We start from the raw sequence: 23,497 nt of genomic DNA on the forward strand, positions 1-23,497 counted from the left end.
TATTGTGTTTGATAAAGATGTCTATAGTATTGATGGTAGGTCATATGTATTGTGTTTTATGAAGATGTCTATAGTATTGATGGTAGGACATATGTATTGTGATTTATGAAGATGTCTATAGTATTGATGGTAGGACATAAGTATTGTGTTTTATGAAGATGTCTATAATATTGATGGTAGGACATATGTATTGTGTTTTATGAAGATGTCTTTAGTATTGATTGTAGGTCATATGTATTGTGTTTTATGAAGATGTCTATAGTATTGATGGTAGGACATATGTATTGTGTTTTATGAAGATGTCTTTAAAGTATTGATGGTAGGACATATGTTTTGTGTTTTATGAAATCTATAGTATTGATGTTAGGTCATATGTATTGTGTTTTATGAAGAAATCTATAGTATTGATAGTAGGACATATGTATTGTGTTTTATGAAGAAATCTATAGTATTGATGGTAGGACATATGTATTGTGTTTTATGAAATTTATAGTATTGATGTTAGGTCATATGTATTGTGTTTTATGAAGAAATCTATAGTATTGATAGTAGGACATATGTATTGTGTTTTATGAAGAAATCTATAGTATTGATGGTAGGACATATGTATTGTGTTTTATGAAGAAATCTATAGTATTGATTGTAGGTCATATTTATTGTGTTTTATGAAGATTTCTATAGTATTGATGGTAGGACATATGTTTTGTGTTTTATGAAGATGTCTATAGTATTGATGGTAGGACATATGTATTGTGTCTTATGAAGATGTCTATAGTATTGATGGTAGGACATATGTTTTGTGTTTTATGAAGATGTCTATAGTATTGATGGTAGGACATATGTTTTGTGTTTTATGAAGATGTCTATAGTATTGATGGTAGGACATATGTATTGTGTTTTATGAAGATGTCTATAGTATTGATGGTAGGACATATGTTTTGTGTTTTATGAAGATGTCTATAGTATTGATGGTAGGGCATATGTATTGTGTCTTATGAAGATGTCTATAGTATTGATGGTAGGACATATGTATTGTGTCTTATGAAGATGTCTATAGTATTGATGGTAGGACATTTGTATTGTGTTTTATGAAGATGTCTATAGTATTGATGGTAGGACATATGTTTTGTGTTTTATGAAGATGTCTATAGTATTGATGGAAAGTAAACATCAGCATGTTGATGGTTTTCTTTAACAAAAGAAGAAGATCCTCAATAAATGTATTTACACTTTTGGTATTTAGCTGTATCTTGCCTTAGAATGACATTAGATCTACTTCGAATCACCTTTTTGACATCACGTAACAAATACTTTTTAATTGTGACTTTAAATGATTTGAATTGTGACATCAAATGATTTGAGTTGTGATGTCAAAGTTTATGGATTTATATGATTTTACATAATGGCGGACAAATTTGCATACCAGTGTAAATATGTATCAGTTCAATTAACACAATGCAGACTCCGTGTTTGCCTGGTTATGTACAAGATATCACATGATCTATACCATCTAGCACAATTCTCATCCAATCAGACTTAAAATTAAGAACCAGAAAACATTATTCTCACACCTTCAGACACATGGAATCTTTTACCAGCTACAGTTGTAAATACAAAGACAGTCAACTCGTTCAGAGAGCAGCTTACATATGCTGTTCTCTCAAGGCTCATTTACATAGCCTCATCTCATGTTCATGTATAGTTTTAATCACTGCATCTGTTCTCTGCACCGTTTTGTATATATATAACTAAAATATTTCCTAGTTTTATATAAATAGGCCACATATGCACGAGTTATTTTATCATCTTTATTCAGATGGAAAACTTTTTAAAAACTTAAAGAAGAAGATAATTAAATTTGGATATTTGCCTGTTCAAAATTGATGCACATTGCTTCTGACTGATGGCATAGGCCAGTTCAAGATACGGTTTTCAGACGAATCTCATGTGAATTCCTGACCTGTACGAAAAAATCCAGGCGTCTTTTACACGGATTCCAGGCGGATATTTTAGAGGGAATCCGTTTAAAGTCCACTTTTACAAGAAGAATCTTTCTTACATGGATTCCAGGCGGGTTACGGGCGGAATAGAGCCGAAATATGCAAATTTATCCGCCTGTCTTAGGAGGAAAAATTTCCGTCTAATTAAAAGGAAAAATGTTTTTCTCAAAAATATATCCGCCTAAAGAGACGGAAAATATATCCGCCTAAAGAGACGGAAAATAAATATCCGCCTAATGAAACGGAAAATATATCCGCCTTCGAAAAAAAAATCCGCCTTAGAATATGAAAAAAAATCCGCCTTAAGAATATGAAAAAATTCTGTCTTCAATGAAAGAATTTTTTCATTCCAAAGATTCAGGTTTTTACCACTGCCATGCCTTCTTGCGAAGAAAAACTAGGCCTTCATACAATAAAATAATTTTGACATTTTTAGTTCTTCACAATTTCTTCAATTTCAGTTATTAGTCATATTTTTAAGGTTTTTTCAGTGTTCTTTGAATATAAATTATTATCACAAGTTCCTGAATTTATTTCGTGCATAACTGATTTGCTCTGTAACAGCATCATTGATATGACCATCTTGCATGGATCTGTTGTGTTTTGTGCACCAAGCAGTAACATAACCTGAAAAAAAGAGGACATAAATTAAAATTACCATGCATTATTGGTTTAACTAAAAGGAATTTGACAAATTTCTCTATGTTATACAGGTAAATTGTGAGCTGCCTAAGTAGGTGGGGTTTTCCTTCATTTTGACATAATTGACTTGAATTTACTATTTTTACCATATATCATTCAATATACATTGTACAACAGAAACATTTAAAACTTGAAATTATAAGATTAAACTATGAAAAATAAGATGTTAAGCATGTTTTAAAGAGTAATTATATTTAAGAAAAAAATCCTTGTAAAATCAAGGGCAGATAATTATAATGAATTTAGTATGACCTGTTTTGGGGATTTTCTCAATAAAATAAGACCTGTGGGCTGTAACCCCTGTTTTCAATTTGCTAATTTTAAAGATATATATCATGTTTATATCAAAAAAATATTACAGATGGTTTCACAACTTTTGATTTTTTTCAAATTGTTTTAAAAGTCCAATATGTGCAAAAGTTACTTAAAAAGCATTCATAAGGATTTCTTTCATATAAAACTACTTACTCCAAGTCTGATTGAATGTGTCCATTCTTCAGTCCTATCAGAAAACAATTTCTTTTGTTTCACCAGTTCTGAAATATAAAAAAAAATTGTCTTATTACAATTAAACAAAATAATTATTACATATACTGTGCATGAATTGTATAGGTTATTCTTTACTTTGATTAGTACATGTAGTATTGGTCTTTTATTTTACTTTAACATCATAGGCCCGCATTTACATGTACAAAATGTTTGTCTTGCCATTTTAAAAATCTTAAATTTGATCCATAATCATGATAATTGAGTACATATGTACTAAATTTTAAAAGATAACACTTTATGATTTTTCGGCATAGATGTCTATTATATATATTTAATTATTACAGTCATACAACAGATCTCCAATTTTGCCAAAACTTAACTATTAAATAATATCATATAAAAGAGATTGTCTTAAAGATATAAGTCTTGTGTCATACACAAATACCACAGTAATTATGTACATGATGTAATTATGCAAAAATTGAATGGTCTTATATAGTTATTTTCTTGATCCTACATGGTACTTATATATATATATGTCACAAGTTATTTGAAGGAAATAGCAGTTTCATAATATTCAAAAAGGTGGAAATACTTATATACATAATTTCAACTTACCAAAAGATTCAATCCAAAATATATGAAAACATTAATCTTCACAAATCCAATAGTCATGTCATCAGAAGAATACATCTGCACTTTTTAATGTTAATAGAATACTTTGGCTCTTTTTAGTCCACAACTCTACATCCATGGTAAAAATCATATTTTGATCAAGATAAATAAGACATCTTTTCTTGTAATGTCTGCAAGTTCAAATTTTGAATCTGACCTGAGTGTTTGGGTTATTTTGGGAGTTGTTTGATTCCTTAAAATGTTTCCCTAATCATACTATTAATTACCTAAATCTTAAATATTTGATAAATATAATAATAAATAAATAATATTCACCAATTTTTATCTATTATTTTTATATTTTGGACTGTAGAAATTTAAGAGAAATGTACAAAGCAATGTGGTCTCCTTCATAAGGCCCCAACTCTTGAGTGTGTACATATCATTTCCTGTCCATTTCACAGAGGCAAATGGAAAACAGATGGGGGACCTACATAACATTTCTATCACTAACTGATAAGAAAGAGACTGCATGGAAATACTATTTGTGTATTATCATGATTATTACTTAATTAAATAGAGATACACTTAATAATTAATTGTACTTGAAAATAAATTAATTTAACCTGCAATTCCTATGTTTGAAAATTCAAAAACAAGTTATTGTTATCACTGTTAGTGAAATAAGTATATATATTCTAGTCACTTTTTATATGTTTAAATGTATATAAATAGCAACACATAACATAAAGTTATAAATTACCTAACAATGCTATCACAATTTAAATGTAAATGAATTTAATATGCCATCTTTAAGACTCTTTAAATATAAAAATATTAAATATGTTGGATTTCAGGGGGGTACAAATACTGGCTTTATGGCCCAAATAATCACCATGCATGCACTCTCTCATCAGTAATGATACATTTTCATTTGAAAAAAAAATTAAAAGAACAATTCTGCCTCAAAAGTTAGAAAAAATTTTTAAGTACAATTCCCGCCTGATAAATTTGAACAAAATCTTTTAAGTCCAATTTCCTCCTAACAAACTTGAACAAATATACTAAGTCCAGCATTCCGTCTATGATATTTCTTTTACTAAAGAAATCCTGTTAACTCAACAGGAAAGTAGTAAATATTTCGCCTAAGGTCTTTAATACTTCAGGCGGATTTTTTTCAATATTCCATGTCCGCCTTAATTCCGTCTATAAGTCTTAATTTTTAGGTGGATTCCGCCTGGGTTCCTGCTATTTTTAAGCGGAATCCTCCTAATATTCTCATACGGGCATCACCATGTGACAAAAATCTATGCATTGTCATTGACAACACATGTTCTGAGCTAACGTTTGAAAAAGTTTGATTTTATACTACACAAAATATTTGGGAAATTAAAATCTAACAAGATGGTCACCCTCAGTTAAATGGCAGTTAAATGGCAATCAAGATATCATACTAACAGAACATAAATTATTTCTATAATACCCTACAGAATGATGATTAGAAAGTGCTGAAAACTTTTAATAGAGCAGAGATACCGTCGGGCCTTCTATCTGTTAGATGACGTCATAAAGACGTGCAAAATTGAGTTTTCCCCCTTGAAAGACATGATTCTAGAAATGAGGTACAATGTATTGGATCCATACTAATCAGGGCCTCAATTTGTTCATTTTCAATTTATCTTTTCATTAATATAAATTTCAGCTACCTGCCATGAACCTTAATTTTCTCATTTTTGGACAGGTTTTTCAGTGACCCATGTATATAGGCATGTTAATTTGGAATAACTTGGCAATACACCTTGTTGTAATTTCTGCTTCTTGCTATGTTTAGTATAGTTATAAAGCCAGCAAACACAAATGATATCACAAAACTAGTAAATACACAAGGGAAGAAATAAATATGACTGTCAAATCTGTTGTCTGTTCTCTCAGCATTGGAAGAGTGAATAAACAATCAATGGTAAAAATGATACATTTATTAAACTTCAATCGTTATATTTCCATACATGTACAACATTTTATAAACAATATATAATTAACATACGGGGCGGAGCTACTGACATAACATTCTTTCTCTGGTATTTTTGTACGGACCATATAGGATTATCTTAAATATTACAATGACAATGAATATAAATAAATGCAAGGCACACAGCTAACTTGGAAATTATCATGACCAATACATACATTTACAATACGCCATATAAGGCGTATTCCTATTTGTTTTGCCATAAGTTGACATCATCAAAGTTCCTATAAAATTTTGATGTCACAATGAAATGGTTTCTTTGTGTGTTGAGCATCAAATTTAAATTAGACTTGAAATTACCTTGATTTTTTAACTTATAAAAACACTTGCTATCTGACATAAACATGATAAAATGTTGTTATCACATGTCATGCATGTAGAAGATGTCCTTTTGTAGATTTCATACCTTAAATTGTTTTAACACCAGAAAACTGACATGTGCTCTAAAACAGGGAATCATCAGTAATCTTACTTTTCCTGATTAGAGACTGTTAAATTGGTGATTTCATTAAATCTCACATAGCTGAAATTGGTTCAGAGACAAAAAGTTCAGTGATTTTTTTGTTTTACCTATTTGGATTACTGTGCAGCAAACTAATTTAGCTTTTTTTTTTCTTTTTTCTATTTTAGAAACAGAAATAACAGAAAACCATTTGATAGGAATACAGCTTATAAATGGTGGTAGGACTGAAACTCAGACCTGTCTTGGTGTTGTCATGGTAGCCAAGAATGAAGACTTATCCCTGCACAGCTTAAGAGATCTAATGTATAGTCAAGTTACAGCTTTACCAGAGACTTTCATATTCTGTACAAAGCAGGGGTATTTGTATTTTAATAACACCTTATGTAAGAATCCTGAATTTTAATTGGTTCCCGTATGAGAATATTAGGAGGATTCCGCTTAAAAATAGCAGGAACCCAGGCGGAATCCACCTAAAAATTAAGACTTATAGACGGAATTAAGGCGGACATGGAATATTGAAAAAAATCCGCCTGAAGTATTAAAGACCTTAGGCGAAATATTTACTACTTTCCTGTTGAGTTAACAGGATTTCTTTAGTAAAAGAAATATCATAGACGGAATGCTGGACTTAGTATATTTGTTCAAGTTTGTTAGGAGGAAATTGGACTTAAAAGATTTTGTTCAAATTTATCAGGCGGGAATTGTACTTAAAAATTTTTTCTAACTTTTGAGGCAGAATTGTTCTTTTAATTTTTTTTTCAAATGAAAATGTATCATTACTGATGAGAGAGTGCATGCATGGTGATTATTTGGGCCATAAAGCCAGTATTTGTACCCCCCTGAAATCCAACATATTTAATATTTTTATATTTAAAGAGTCTTAAAGATGGCATATTAAATTCATTTACATTTAAATTGTGATAGCATTGTTAGGTAATTTATAACTTTATGTTATGTGTTGCTATTTATATACATTTAAACATATAAAAAGTGACTAGAATATATATACTTATTTCACTAACAGTGATAACAATAACTTGTTTTTGAATTTTCAAACATAGGAATTGCAGGTTAAATTAATTTATTTTCAAGTACAATTAATTATTAAGTGTATCTCTATTTAATTAAGTAATAATCATGATAATACACAAATAGTATTTCCATGCAGTCTCTTTCTTATCAGTTAGTGATAGAAATGTTATGTAGGTCCCCCATCTGTTTTCCATTTGCCTCTGTGAAATGGACAGGAAATGATATGTACACACTCAAGAGTTGGGGCCTTATGAAGGAGACCACATTGCTTTGTACATTTCTCTTAAATTTCTACAGTCCAAAATATAAAAATAATAGATAAAAATTGGTGAATATTATTTATTTATTATTATATTTATCAAATATTTAAGATTTAGGTAATTAATAGTATGATTAGGGAAACATTTTAAGGAATCAAACAACTCCCAAAATAACCCAAACACTCAGGTCAGATTCAAAATTTGAACTTGCAGACATTACAAGAAAAGATGTCTTATTTATCTTGATCAAAATATGATTTTTACCATGGATGTAGAGTTGTGGACTAAAAAGAGCCAAAGTATTCTATTAACATTAAAAAGTGCAGATGTATTCTTCTGATGACATGACTATTGGATTTGTGAAGATTAATGTTTTCATATATTTTGGATTGAATCTTTTGGTAAGTTGAAATTATGTATATAAGTATTTCCACCTTTTTGAATATTATGAAACTGCTATTTCCTTCAAATAACTTGTGACATATATATATATAAGTACCATGTAGGATCAAGAAAATAACTATATAAGACCATTCAATTTTTGCATAATTACATCATGTACATAATTACTGTGGTATTTGTGTATGACACAAGACTTATATCTTTAAGACAATCTCTTTTATATGATATTATTTAATAGTTAAGTTTTGGCAAAATTGGAGATCTGTTGTATGACTGTAATAATTAAATATATATAATAGACATCTATGCCGAAAAATCATAAAGTGTTATCTTTTAAAATTTAGTACATATGTACTCAATTATCATGATTATGGATCAAATTTAAGATTTTTAAAATGGCAAGACAAACATTTTGTACATGTAAATGCGGGCCTATGATGTTAAAGTAAAATAAAAGACCAATACTACATGTACTAATCAAAGTAAAGAATAACCTATACAATTCATGCACAGTATATGTAATAATTATTTTGTTTAATTGTAATAAGACAATTTTTTTTTATATTTCAGAACTGGTGAAACAAAAGAAATTGTTTTCTGATAGGACTGAAGAATGGACACATTCAATCAGACTTGGAGTAAGTAGTTTTATATGAAAGAAATCCTTATGAATGCTTTTTAAGTAACTTTTGCACATATTGGACTTTTAAAACAATTTGAAAAAAATCAAAAGTTGTGAAACCATCTGTAATATTTTTTTGATATAAACATGATATATATCTTTAAAATTAGCAAATTGAAAACAGGGGTTACAGCCCACAGGTCTTATTTTATTGAGAAAATCCCCAAAACAGGTCATACTAAATTCATTATAATTATCTGCCCTTGATTTTACAAGGATTTTTTTCTTAAATATAATTACTCTTTAAAACATGCTTAACATCTTATTTTTCATAGTTTAATCTTATAATTTCAAGTTTTAAATGTTTCTGTTGTACAATGTATATTGAATGATATATGGTAAAAATAGTAAATTCAAGTCAATTATGTCAAAATGAAGGAAAACCCCACCTACTTAGGCAGCTCACAATTTACCTGTATAACATAGAGAAATTTGTCAAATTCCTTTTAGTTAAACCAATAATGCATGGTAATTTTAATTTATGTCCTCTTTTTTTCAGGTTATGTTACTGCTTGGTGCACAAAACACAACAGATCCATGCAAGATGGTCATATCAATGATGCTGTTACAGAGCAAATCAGTTATGCACGAAATAAATTCAGGAACTTGTGATAATAATTTATATTCAAAGAACACTGAAAAAACCTTAAAAATATGACTAATAACTGAAATTGAAGAAATTGTGAAGAACTAAAAATGTCAAAATTATTTTATTGTATGAAGGCCTAGTTTTTCTTCGCAAGAAGGCATGGCAGTGGTAAAAACCTGAATCTTTGGAATGAAAAAATTCTTTCATTGAAGACAGAATTTTTTCATATTCTTAAGGCGGATTTTTTTTCATATTCTAAGGCGGATTTTTTTTTCGAAGGCGGATATATTTTCCGTTTCATTAGGCGGATATTTATTTTCCGTCTCTTTAGGCGGATATATTTTCCGTCTCTTTAGGCGGATATATTTTTGAGAAAAACATTTTTCCTTTTAATTAGACGGAAATTTTTCCTCCTAAGACAGGCGGATAAATTTGCATATTTCGGCTCTATTCCGCCCGTAACCCGCCTGGAATCCATGTAAGAAAGATTCTTCTTGTAAAAGTGGACTTTAAACGGATTCCCTCTAAAATATCCGCCTGGAATCCGTGTAAAAGACGCCTGGATTTTTTCGTACAGGCTGATAGCTAGTGTATTTTTCACCAATTTTCTGTTATCAAATGAATATCGTTCATTTTTTAACACCTACATGGTATTTGCCAAAAGGATATGCCTTTTTAACCCTCTCTGCCGTGGTATTTGCCAAAAAATACTCTATCCGATTGGACGCTTGTAACATCACGATCATCAATGCGTTTTGGAACATTAACATTTGGTGTAATTAAACAGATATAGCATATGTTATTGAGGGGTATTTGAGAAAAATTCCAGTCTTGAGAATGAATTACCCTCGACTTACGGCTCGTGAAATTTAGCATTCTCTCAGCTGGTATTTTTCGCAAACACCCCTCCTTAACATGATATATCTGTTTAGTATTTAATGACCAAATGTCAAATTATATTCTTTATCATATTTTTTTTAAGGCGTATAAATGAGAGTTTAAGGTCATGGTACCTTCTAATACTTAACAATGCCGACCACTTAGTTATAAATTAAGGCTGTGTGTTGGTCGTGTTGGTAAACCACTTGCTTTTAAAACTGTACATATACATGATATACATGTATAACATGTACAACATAGACATAGAAACATGCATGCTAAAAAGGATACTTTAGATTCAGAAACTATTGGCAGTATTGCCATGTTTTTATTGTTTTAAGAAGTAATGGAATTAATATTTCTTTTATGAGAACTTACATGTTCAATTCTTCAAACCAACATTAGAAAAGTGAAGCAATCTATTTTAATCAGTCTATTTGCTTAATTTGCTTAATTTGCCTGTGTTTAACTAGAAAGATGTAAAGAAAATATTATGTGATACAGCATATAGAAATTTTCCTGTGATATGACTTTTTTAACCTCCACAGTATTAAAAGAAGGAGCTATCTAGGAATTTTCCTATCTGTTATTCATCTGAAAACTGTTTTTTCATTTCAGTTGGAATATAAACCAGAACTTAGAGAACTCAGTTTTTGTAAAACAAATTTTATCAGAAGAGTGCTCATTATTTATACAGAGATATTTCGGTAAGATGTTTTTTATTTGTTTATAGCTAGGATTACTGTTTGTTCAACTTATGTACCTGTCAGAATATATATTAGGATAAAGAATTACATTTATAGAATTACATAATTCATGTACCTTTTGTGTTTTATCTAAATTCAATATCAATCCACTTACAAGTTAATTAAAAATTTCACAACTACTGTATTACTACAGGTATATTCTTCATATGTATGTACAAATGTATCTATTGAACTGAAAAGAAAAAGTAGAATAACAGTATACTCATTTGCTTTATATACAATAGTTTATTGATTGTAGAGACACCATGTATTGGAATTAGACAGGGTTCTGGAGAAAATCTTGGCATGGTGTTTGTTGATCTTCATTGTGTTTTGTCAGATGTACAACAATCTATTCAATCACAGGTAACATAAAGTAAGATATTCTAATGAAAATGCAACGGATTTGGGTTGTAAACTTTGGAACTTCATGTAAAATATTCAGCAAATATAGAGAAGATTTGGTATGATTGCCAATGAGACAATCTTCACAAGAGACGAAATGACACAGAAATTAACAACTATAGGTCCTTATGCGGCATAGTCAGTCATAAAAGGCCCTGAAATGAAGTTTACTTGTTTAAACATTGAAAGATTAAATAGCAAGAAACAGCTTATGATTTTTTAAAACGTACTGTTCAATGTTAATTGCAATGTAAAAGAACACTGAACTAAATGCAGCATCACAAATATCTTCATATTTTTTGTTCTACATTTTACTAGTAATATATAAATATCATGCATAAACTGAATGATGTTCTATATTTTTTATATTTTTAGAAGAGTTTTGCTAATGGATAGGTTTTGATTAAATACAGTTTGTGGGAAAATCCTTCCCTTTTGTCTCCAATTTGGAGGTCTAAGTGCTTAATTTCTATCATTAATCAACCTTTTAAATTAAACCTTTTAAATGAATTCCTATACTTTAGAAAAAGTGCTTTTATGAACAGTTTTTATTTCTGTCAGCCTTTCATAGTTCACAGAAAGGATCTAGAAATTAGGATATCTTATTAAAATTTAATGTATGCATCTCATATTCAACTTGACTACTGCTAGTCAAAAATTAAAATCAACCATTTATTCCACCTAATTAGCAACTACATAAAATTCTCAACTGGAAGCGGCGTTTTGCATTTGCGCCGATCTGCATTTCATTTGCGCCGATTTTTGTTTTCATTTGCGCCGATTTTATTACAGGTAAATTACAGGTGAATAGATATAAGAAGATGTGATATGAGTGTCAATGAAAGAACTCTCCATCCAAGTCATGTTATTTTTCATTTATCATTATTGACCTCTTCCATTTGCCACTTGTACAAATGTAATGAATTGTCAATCACAACATGTATATAACTGTTGTCCCCTGCTCACCACTGGGAGGTGGAAGAAGGCCTACAAGATACATCTCCAGACTTTTTTCCTTGTTGACCTTGACCGTATCCGTAGTTCTTTAGTATCTGTCTTTCGGACATCTGCCACATGGTTATGCTCGATCTGTGTTTTGACAATAGAATCCGTGGTAACTCTGGCTTTACACGATTTTATGGTACATTAGAAAGTTCTGATATGTAGTTATGTTTAAGAACACTGACCTTCTGATATGTATGGCCCTCGATGATTAAAGAATTGACTCCTCGGTCCGTTTCAGTGTGCAATATGTCCATCAAGTTAAAACTAAGTTCTAGAACAATATGAATCAAAACTAACTCAAACATGGATGAAAAACAATTATAACCAGATTTTACCAATGGTATAGCACAGTACATGTACAAGTTTTAACTTACCGGTAAATCTAATTAGGAGCAAATATAAAATTGGCGCAAATGAAAAATGAAATCGGCGCAAATGAAAGAATGGTAATTTTCAAAATCGGTGCAAATGTCATACGCCCACTGAAAGTTTTTCATTGAAACCTATCTATAGGGGAATCACAATCTTAAAAAATACTACAGTTTGCATAGTCATATTTGATAATTTTCAAAAAAAGATATACAAACAGATAAAAAATTTATATCATTTTAAAATTTATTCAAAGAATTTCTTATTACCATTCTAAATAATGTATGTACCGGGTAATTATAGAATAAGAAGTGCACATAAACATTCAATAAATTGTGTCTGTGTATAAAAAAAATGTTTATGCTAAAAAAGAGTGCAGTCATGGCAGTTTAGTAATTGAATATAAATTGCTTATTAGTCCTGGAATATTAACTCTATATGCCTCACCAAAAATTAAACAAAAAGTAAAATTATAAAATACTGAACTCAGAGGAAAATCAATACGGAAAGTCCATAATCACATGGCAAAATCAAATAACAAAATGCATCAAAAACGAATGGACAAGAACTGTCATATTCCTGACTTGGTACAGGCATTTTCAAATGTAGAAAATGGTGGATTAGACCTGGTTCTATAGCGCTTTTTTTTTTTAACAAAGTAAGGGTCATAGGACAAGATTTGCTATCTATATCTACGATAATGTTGGATAGACATAGACAATAATTAAAGTTGCAAAAAAGTGTGCATGTGAGAACTTACCAGATAATACAAATTGAGTTTTGTCTAGATGACCAACATATCTCTTACTATTTGTCATTTCAGTTGATACTTTGCACCGGCGATTTGCGCCGATCTGCATTTCATTTGCGCCGATTTTTTCTTTCATTTGCGCCGATTTTTTCTTTCATTTGCGCCAATTTTTTTTTTCATTTGTGCCAATTTGTTTACAGGTAAATAACAGTTAAATTACAGGTGGAATGATATATGAAGATGTGGTATGAGTGCCAATGAGACAACTCTCCATCCCAGTAATGTTATTTTCATTTATCATTAAAGATCTCTTCCGTTAGCCAGTTGTACATATGTTATGAATTGTCAATTATAACATGTATATAACTGTTGTCTCCTGCTTAAAATCAACAAGTAAAAACCTAAGATAAAAGCACTTAGTATAATATAAAATCGGCGCAAATGAAAAAATGAAATCGGCGCTAATGAAAGAATGAAAAATTTCAAAATCGGCGCAAATGTCATACGCCCCTTTGCAAATAATTATTATTTAATAAAAAATTCATAAAAGATGTCATACTTCAGTTTTTGTCGCAAATAACACCATACTACAGCTTTTCATTTTATTTAAATTCAAGAACATGGAAGAAAGGAGGATTATGAAAAAGAAACTGACAGAACATACGAACAGTTTATAAAAGATCCTTAATATGACAATGTTCTCTTGAATTATAGATGACTGGAAGTAAGCTCTCACGACAAAACTACTGGTTCCTGAAACACAATACCTGGCCAATCAGCTGTAAGCAAGAGAGTCAGCTGAAAGTGATTGACATAATAGAAGATTCTTGTCTTATTGTTGATGTGCAGACATTCCTTACACCAAACAGTTCTCCACTGACTCCTAGTCCCCAACCTAGGAAGAAAATTAAAGGGTAAACACAGCAATTAATTTACATAAGATATCTCGATAATTGTTTTTAAACATATGATTTCTATTACTTTTTGTAAATAAAATCAAATAAAATGGTTCTTCTGTAGAAATATTTTGCATTCACATTTGTTGCGTAGAAAAATATTTTTTTATAATAGTTGAAGGTAAAATATTTAATATGTCATGTATGTCTATGATTATCTGCATGATGAACACAGTCAAATATAGCATATCATTGCTGATTGTAGTAGTGCTGAGTCTGTTTGTTTATTATATTTCTCTGAAGCAGCTTGGATTTTGAACAGGACAGATATTGTTACCCAATGTCTAACTGCAAGTATTCAGTAAATATTTCAGTTTCTAATATGATGTGCTTCTATCGCTTTGTAAACAAACCCATGCTTGAAATCAAGTAGAATTTGTTTACACATGTGTATATTGAATACTGCAAAAAAAAAAAAATTGGCATTCATTTTAATTGAAACACTTTCAAACTTTTAAATGATGCACATGTTGTTAATTATTCATTTACAATGATTACAATGTGTCACAATTTGCATTTGACCTAGTTATAATGACAAAGTCCATAAATACAATGCCTACCCATGTTAAAACTTTAATAAAGTATAGCTTGCATCAATTATTTCTTAAATATTGATCAGATGACAGAAGTTTAAGAAATCAAGGTATTTTACATTTATGTCTGACTTATAATCATTTTTCTAAGAAAACAAACAAATTGTATATTTAAGTACACTGTTTTACGACATGCAGAGACCATTGACAGTATCTTTTTTTTTTTGCAGCACAAGACATTTATCATTTCGTACCAGTAAGGATTTGGATAGAAATCCGATTGCAGATTCCAGTATGAACAATGAAAAACAAATCTTGATCAGTTATGTTAGAACAGATGCAGCTCATCATGCTCTAATACTAAAACAAGAGTTATCTTTCCTTGGTTTTAGTGTCTATCTTGTAAGTATGGCTGCTGACAAAAACAAAAATGTTTATAAGCTTTGTTAAGGTGTCATACCACCAATTACTCCCACAAATTTAGAACGTATGTGAAAGTAGGCCTACTCGGACAAAAAATAGTGCATTTGATGTCATTGTTTACTTAAACTAACCAACAAATTGGCAGAAATGAAACTTTTGGTGAAAGAGAAATATGTTAAGACCATTTTGAGCTAAAATTTACTTGTTTATGAGTTTGCATTCAAAATTGAGGATTAATGCACTCCATAGTATACTAATTTAAGATTTCCAGAAAACCAGGGGTTATTTTTAGCGGTACCTCTTTTCGGAAGACCTTTTCTTTTTTATATGATTTTAAACACCTGTTGAAAATTGGCATGTAGAAAGCTGATACATGTGTGATTCAGGATATACCTGGTTTCTATGAAGTTAAACTTAAGGTAAAATATTTAGAAAGCTATGAAAATTGTAAAATTTGGTTGAACAGATAGGGACTTTTAATTGGTGGTATGACACCTTAACAATTGAATGTGAATCTTATTACTGAAAAAGTCACAGTTATCATCATCTGTTTGTGATATACATTTTGAATGCAGGAGTTTATAGTAATATAAACTTTTGGCCGTTAGGCTCACTGTCCAACAACAACATTTGTAAACACAAAACTCCAAAAGCATGGGTAGGATGTGAAAGAAATTTTTATGCCCCATTTATGGGCATTATGTTTTCTGGTCTGTGCGTCCCTCTGTTGGTCTGTTGGTCCTTCATCTGTCCATTTGTTCGTACGTTTCGTTATTCCAACCATCTGTCCCACCTCAGGTTAAAGTTTGTGGTCAAGGTAGTTTTTGATGAATTTGAAGTCCAATCTACTTGAAAATTAGAACATGTGTTCCCTGTGACATGATCTTCCTGACTTTAATGCCAAAGTAAAGATTTTCCACATTTTCACGGTCCATTGAACATAGAAATTGATAGTGCGGATGGGGCATCTGTGTACTTTGAATTACATTCTTGTTTATTGTTTTGCAATATTGTAAATGTGCATATTTGTTTTTTGTGTGAAAATTAAAGGACACCTTTTTGGGAAAACTCAGTTTTATTGAAAACTGTAGGAACCAAACTTTCTTTTAAAATCTCAAATTTTGTAAAACATATTTTTGTGCTTAGGATTTCAATAATTTTTTTTTATTTGTACAATATGTAAATCCAAATTGGTTTTGTGGAATCTAAAAAAAATGTTTTTACATTCCAGGATGTACATGAAATCACATCAGGTGTGGATTGGCAGGATTCTCTCAATGATGATGTCAGGAATTGTCAGGTGTTTGTCCCATTGGTCACACCTAAGTATGGAGAAACTTTATGGACCAATAGAGAGGTTAGTTAAAAATATGTTTCTCCTCATTTCAGGGATTCTAATATGATGTTCTTCTTTAGCTTTGGATACAAAGCCATGTTCTAATTCCAATAAAAAATGGGCTGATCATGATTGACGTCACAATTGAATTTGTAACTTTAGATTAATTTTGAACAACACCGGAGATCAAAATGGACATTTTTGCTGGTGTTTCTCGTAAGGAAATTAAATAAAAACATTATAAAAGTATGTTTGAATATGTCTGTTCTTTTTTGTTGTTAAACTGTTGATTTTCGATAACTATTTTGGTTTTTCATACCAAAATGGTGACATGTATTATAGGTCCACTTTGAAGTACAAAAGTATTAAATATTCCTATTAGAATCGAAATAATTATATCATGCCATGCTCTATGCTCATTTTAATACGGGTAGGCAATACATTTGTCAATATCTTAATACTGAGCGTAAGATTTATTTCTTAATTAGTAAATCGGCAAATATGATAGTTTATATGTGAATGAGGATTAAAACTACAATGCATGGTGCATACATCTTTTTTTTTAATAATAATGTTCCCAGTTACTACACATCTATATAGTTAATCATGAACATTAGATTTATATTAAACTTCCTATATTTATATAAACTTTTCCTTGTCTAATATATCTCTAAAATTTAGCGAGTAATCAGACATCATACATATTTATTAGTTTGAAAATATATTAAAGTTGTCTTTTTTGTTCTTACACATTTATGCATTACTTTCCATCTGTAGATCAAGTTAGCTGATGTTTTAGGGAAGTACATCATTCCAGTCAGTTTTCTGTCAGACTGGCCACCACCATGCCTTGCAATACAATTTTCTACAACACAGTATATCAGCTGGACTACTAATAATACAGGTACTGTGCCTTTGGATATTTTGTGAAGTTATATTTTGTGATGAGACTTTATAGAAAATTTAATAAAGAAATAAAGAGTTGCTGAACCAACACCTCCTTTGTTTATGCTGGTAGGGTTCCCAAAGAAATATTGAATGTATAAACCACTGAAATAATATCTTTAGTGGATCTTAATATTCTGGTATCTTAATTTGACGTAAGAACTAAGAGTTGATCAAATGAATATTATATTGGTGCTGTTTGAATATTTCATTGATCAGATAATTTAGTAAATGGCAAGACTTCAACAATTAACAACACTCATGCTATGTAGTAAGCTGTAAAAAGGGCACTGTGATGAAAAAATGTGAAACAATTGAAAAGAACCAAACCTGTCCTTATTTATAATGACAAGGCTTTTAGCTATGTTTGCACAAGATTCTTTCTTCCAATTAAAAACACTTAAAAAAATGGGCTTGTATAAATTTTTAAAATGTACAATGTTTATGACATTACCTAATTTGATACAGAAAAGTAAAACATGCAACATTTTACTCCTTTTATTATTGTAGGTAAAAATAAGGACATATTTACATGGAAGAGTAAAGATCTGAAGTGTGTAGCCAAACAGATTACAGAAAAAGTTCAGAAGTTCATGAACAGACTCAAATCTTCCTTCTCTTATCAAAAGGGTATACTCAAGAATTATATCATAAAACTGGAAAGTTGTAAAAGGAAAAACACATAAAAAAAAATCGGTTCATGGCCTTAAAAAATGTGTCCTGTAAAAAGATTATTCACCTTTTCCAAATTTGGTACAGGCACAAAATCTAAGGGGATTACAATTTCTTTCAGATTTTCCCTCTATGAAACAAATGATAATTTTTTTCTTGATTAGCCAGTCATTTACAAAAAGAATTAATTTAACTGAAATGTTATTTAAAATAAACATGATAAACTTGTTAGGAAACCCTGCTTCATGGACAGTTGACTTTGCAAAATCAGTCCAGTGGAAAAATAGATTTTGAAATAACAAATTACTTATTCTTTCTAGGGTTATCCAATCAGACAAAAAGTATAAATGATAAATAAGAATGATCAGAAATGATTTAATTATTAAAGTTTTTATCATTGGCCAGTTCTAGGAATAGCTATAGGTAATTCATTACTGAAGAAAATCAGTCAAAACTTATCTACATTAAGTTTCAAGACACGAAAATCTACACGTCATAATATCATTATTTATAATGTAAAATTTGAGGATAGAGTAAAAAAAACCAGTTACAATTATTTTTAAGTTAAAAGTAACATTTTATTAATTTTTACCTGATAAACTATTGACCTAACATTTATTCTGATATTGTATAACTGAAGTTTTTTTCTGAGTTGTTTAATATTGATAATGATATTAATATTTTTTTTATTTTTTAAACAGAAAACTGTAGTAAAGAGTTGTCCATGTGTAGATAGTTCTAATCCACAAGCAACAATAGAAAACAGAGAGGGCAATCCACTAGTAGTTATATGTGTACATCCACAGCAATCCACACTGGTAAGTTGATTTTAATCCCCAGGTTTCTTTTGGGTACTTATTTTACAATATTTATAGGAGTTATTTTAAATGCAAAAAACATAAGGTTTCAAGTTCAATGGATTTCTTCTACAGTATTTATAATTTAAATATGCAAGCTTTAGCATTGATTTTATGAGTATGCTGATAAATTTATAAAATATAATTTTCCTGAGCAAGTGATTTACATGACTTTCACAAGTAGTGAAATAACACAAATATAAATTCATTGCTTATTTGTCAAATTTGGACCTATGGTCGGAAAATAATAACAAAATTAAGAAATTGGGAAAATGAATTGCCTTAAAGTTTATAGAGGATGGAGTCTTCAAAAATGTATTCGCCAAAATAAGTTGTTTTTTGTATATTCTGTCCCTAAAGACATTAAAAGTTGATATTATTTGCATATTGATAATGAAAATGATTTTCATAAATAGGCTGTTGGAATGAAAGAATTGTTAGCGGTACACAAATTTGAGGTTTGGTGTTCAACACAGTTATCAATGAACTGTCCTGATTCCTTGACAGATCATGGCATGTATTTTCATCTAATTTATTTTAAGGAAGTTTGATAACTCCGCATAATACTTTAAACACACCTTTTTATAGACAACCCTCTTAGAGAAAACAAGATACTGCATAAGCATTTGGCTGTTTTTAACTGGCGACGTTAGCCTTAGTACACATATTCATTAAGATAAAACATTTTAGTTTATATGCAAAATTACAACTCTGATTCTGATTTCATAGTTCACTGAACCTGAGAATGTGATAGTACCTGCTTGTAAGACAGGGTGTCCTGTTCACACATATTCTTGTTTTTGTTTTTTTTAATTTCTACTAAGTTTGATCTAAATACATGTAGTATAAAGAGGATAAAGTAGTTTTACATTTAAGTGCCGGTCTTTGTAAGAATCAGGCAATTTAGGTAAAAATCAAAACATGATGAGAAAAAACCCACCAAGCAAATCATGCTTTTTAATACTAACCATCGTTCTGAGTTAAAAATAATTGGTCTTTCGTTTGTGTGTGTCTGGTGATATCAAATAACTTGGTTAGACAATTGGTTAGAATGATAGCAAATTATAGCAAATTACAGAGTTATCTCCCCTTATTCGTTAATTTCTAGTGCATTTCAACCAAATTGTATCTTCTATTACCAGAACAGATAACAGAAATAAATGTTATTTTTGTGCATAGCTACATTTTATGAACTGAAATCAATGTCAAATTGGGTGGTTTTTTTGGGTCATGTTTTCACCACTGCCTGATTCTTAGGCAGACTGGCACTTAAAGATAAATCTTTCAATGATAGGACTTTAGAACATGTGAAATGTTTCCAAGATGATTTATTTATGTTAACAAGTTGTTTTTATTTTTCAATTAGACTAAGATAAAACTGAAAAGCCCTCATATGCCACCTTTATTGATGTGATTGTTTTGTAAACATGCCCAATATATACACTATGCCATATGAACAGAATAAAAAAAAAACACAGTAAGAAACAGATCTTGGTGTTTTCAGTTTATATTAAATTTATACATGTTATATGAGTTTGAATGACCCTTTGAATTGGTATCTTTCTACTCTCTTTTGATATAAACTTTATATGTTTATTTAATTAGTTTCTAATTTATAGAAAATGGTATAAAACCAGGAACAAAGGAGTTACAGAACAGACAAATCTTCCAAGAACAAGCTGATGAAGCCGGAGTTATTGTTCTTATTCTGTCACAACAGTTTATACTGTCAAGAACCTGTCAACAACAGGTAGGCTGTCAATAATGGATACATCTTATAAATCAGCAACTGGTATTAAAATCGTTTACAATGGGCAAGTCGTAACATGTCAAAAACCCTGAACTGTTTATTGTTGGCAAATCAAGATTGTATTGGCAAATGGTAAAATTTCTGCAGTTTTTCACCTGATTTTGATAATTAACTATATGTTAATATTGAGCATATTCAAATAATTCTTATTTAGAATGGATAAAGAGTTAGTATATCAAGTTGGATGTCAACAATGCATAATGATGTTCCACTATCCAGGTGTATGTAATTTACAGTAGCTAAAAAGTTTAAAGTGTTTATAAGACAATAACAATCAAAACCAAGGAGTAAACCATAGGACATTTACATCAACAGTTATAAATAATCTATAAGAAATAACACGAACTCCACTAAAAACCTGTATGATCCAAAATATGAACTTTTTTAATGTTGGCAAATTTAAGACACAGTTTTAAACATGTAATTTGAATAAAGAAGGTTAAGAATATATATCAGTGAGATGCAATCACAAAAATGAATCAGACAACATCTAGAGATGAACCTGCATGATTTCTTATATATCTTGAAATTTGATAGCAAGCTTCATGTTTGTATGCTACACTGAGTGATGCATTTTCACATTCAACTAGTATTTTTTAAAGTTATTTTTACATTTTTGAGATGTTATTTTTATCCCCATATAAGTTGTGTTTTTAAAATTTGTCTATTTGTTCATGGGTTCATTGTCCCTTATAGGTATTTTATTGTGAACAAAGGAAGAAACTGGTTCCAGTTTTATATGGTGATTTTGTGATACCAGGCTAGTTGACTGTATTAACAGGTCATCATGTATTAATGGTGGGTACAATTAAAAAAATAAACTTATAAATGAAATTCCAATTTTAAATCTATTTTCGCTAGTTCATACCTGATTTATACTTTTCTTGACATGTTGATTATTGTTATTTAATCAGCGTGTGGTTTGTTTGATCTTGGTTCTTCAGCTGTAAAGATTTGATTATGAGGTCAGGTAAAGTATAAATCATGTTAGAATTAGAAAAATAAAATCTGTCTGGTGTATTAAGGGCATATAATACAGTTACAGGTGTGGTAATGACGTTGCTAACGTAAAATTTTATTTTCGCAACGTCAAACTGTGACATATCAGGAAAAGATGCATTTTTCAACTGATTTTAATTTGAAAACAAGATCATGGACCCTTATTTTTCAAAACGGCAATTTGTTTCATTTTGCAGGGGGATTATGTTACCCAAATTTTATAAAACTGTAAATAGAGGATTTTTTTTAATTTTGATAAGCATGCAGTAAAAAATGATGTTTTTTCTTCAATTCATGAACATTTGATATATGAGTTATTTCTGAATAAAAAAATGAATATTTTTTTAGGATACTTATAAAATACAGAAATTACTGATTTTTTTAACAAAAAACAATTTGTGTTTATCTTTTATAACAAAAAAGCTATAACTTTCTTTCGAAAAAGAAATTAGGGCCACAAATCTGAATTTTCAGCAAATATACAAAATTTTGACCTCAATTTACTTAAAAAGTAGCACATGAAGGTATATTTTTTATTATATATTTGATTTAATCAGATTAAAAATAGCCTATATGCAAATGTTCATGAAATTGTAAATACAGGATCAAAACTGTATCGTATGCCCTTAAATTATAAGCCTTATACATTTGATGACATTAATAAATTATATTTTAGCAAAAAAAAGACAGTTGCTAATTTAAAGGTTCCATTTAGCTAAAATGAAATTGAACTTTGAACTTAGCTACACTGAAAAGAACTTATTATTTTGAAAGCTCAAAGAACATCTGTTCAGTCAAATCATGTCTGACCCAAATTTAATTGAATAGTTTATTTACCTTATTTGTTTCAATTTTCATTACAGAATACAGACAAATACAAAGATCAGCTGATAGGCAGAGTAGAAGAACTACTAATATCTACAGGGTATGACAGCAATTCATCTAAAGAGAATTGTGTAAGTTTTTGTTTCTCAAAACTGTTGAAAAATTTTAAGTTAAAATCTATGTATATAGAGAGTGGTAAAGGAGGGGCCCGAAACACGGAAACACGTGAAATAAAAATCGCAAGAACGTAGCACGAAAAATATAAGTCAAGGAAAAACGAAGCACGAGAAATAAAACTATAAATATTAAGGAAAAAAGAACCAGAAGTCATTACTCAGCTTTTCTTGGAGATTATGTAATCATTATTAATGGACATGAAGACCTTGCGGTCCCCTTTTAGCGTCCTCTTTTTGCATCTGATTTGAAAATAAAATATTATTCATAGTAATTTGATGGACTTAATGAAATAGCATACATAAACAATAGAACGTAGAATTGTAACAATACGCATCACTTTCTATTAGATTACACAAGTTTCAGAAGGTATTATAACACACTGACTTTGAATTGGTTAAAATTTACTTTTTAATCAAATGCGGAACAATGCAAGCACAAGAAATTAAGATCACCGACACGAAACACGGAAAATAAATAAGGGGAAACATGAAGCACACACACATCGATCCAAAATCGAGAAAACAAGAAATAAAACACCAAAACACG

General features: G+C 29.9%; 1 protein-coding gene and 2 long non-coding RNA genes across 3 annotated transcripts in view; 2 read left to right on the top strand and 1 right to left on the bottom strand.

Moving 5' to 3' along the window:
* The window catches only part of LOC134716722 (uncharacterized), a 144,874-nt gene extending 123,132 nt beyond the window's left edge, over positions 1-21,742 (top strand). Inside the window, exons 2-14 of the mRNA XM_063579726.1 lie at positions 6,466-6,655; positions 10,761-10,849; positions 11,148-11,254; positions 14,133-14,332; positions 15,138-15,309; positions 16,562-16,687; positions 17,444-17,575; positions 18,080-18,083; positions 18,213-18,241; positions 18,985-19,101; positions 19,557-19,653; positions 20,760-20,890; positions 21,647-21,742. Of these exons, the coding sequence (XP_063435796.1) occupies positions 6,466-6,655; positions 10,761-10,849; positions 11,148-11,254; positions 14,133-14,332; positions 15,138-15,309; positions 16,562-16,687; positions 17,444-17,575; positions 18,080-18,083; positions 18,213-18,241; positions 18,985-19,101; positions 19,557-19,653; positions 20,760-20,890; positions 21,647-21,715 (1,463 nt within the window). The 3' untranslated portion in view covers positions 21,716-21,742. The remainder of the gene's footprint in view (positions 1-6,465; positions 6,656-10,760; positions 10,850-11,147; positions 11,255-14,132; positions 14,333-15,137; positions 15,310-16,561; positions 16,688-17,443; positions 17,576-18,079; positions 18,084-18,212; positions 18,242-18,984; positions 19,102-19,556; positions 19,654-20,759; positions 20,891-21,646) is intronic.
* On the bottom strand, positions 2,409-4,088 carry LOC134714068 (uncharacterized). Its single transcript, XR_010106482.1, has 3 exons — positions 3,810-4,088; positions 3,171-3,238; positions 2,409-2,627 (listed from the first exon to the last, which is right to left on the bottom strand). It is a non-coding gene; the product is annotated as an uncharacterized LOC134714068 (long non-coding RNA).
* On the top strand, positions 7,713-9,392 carry LOC134715701 (uncharacterized). Its single transcript, XR_010106794.1, has 3 exons — positions 7,713-7,991; positions 8,563-8,630; positions 9,174-9,392. It is a non-coding gene; the product is annotated as an uncharacterized LOC134715701 (long non-coding RNA).
* Positions 21,743-23,497: the final 1,755 nt, after the last annotated feature.

Source organism: Mytilus trossulus, chromosome 4, assembly GCF_036588685.1.
Source record: "Mytilus trossulus isolate FHL-02 chromosome 4, PNRI_Mtr1.1.1.hap1, whole genome shotgun sequence".
NCBI classification, from domain to species: Eukaryota; Metazoa; Mollusca; class Bivalvia; order Mytilida; family Mytilidae; genus Mytilus; species Mytilus trossulus.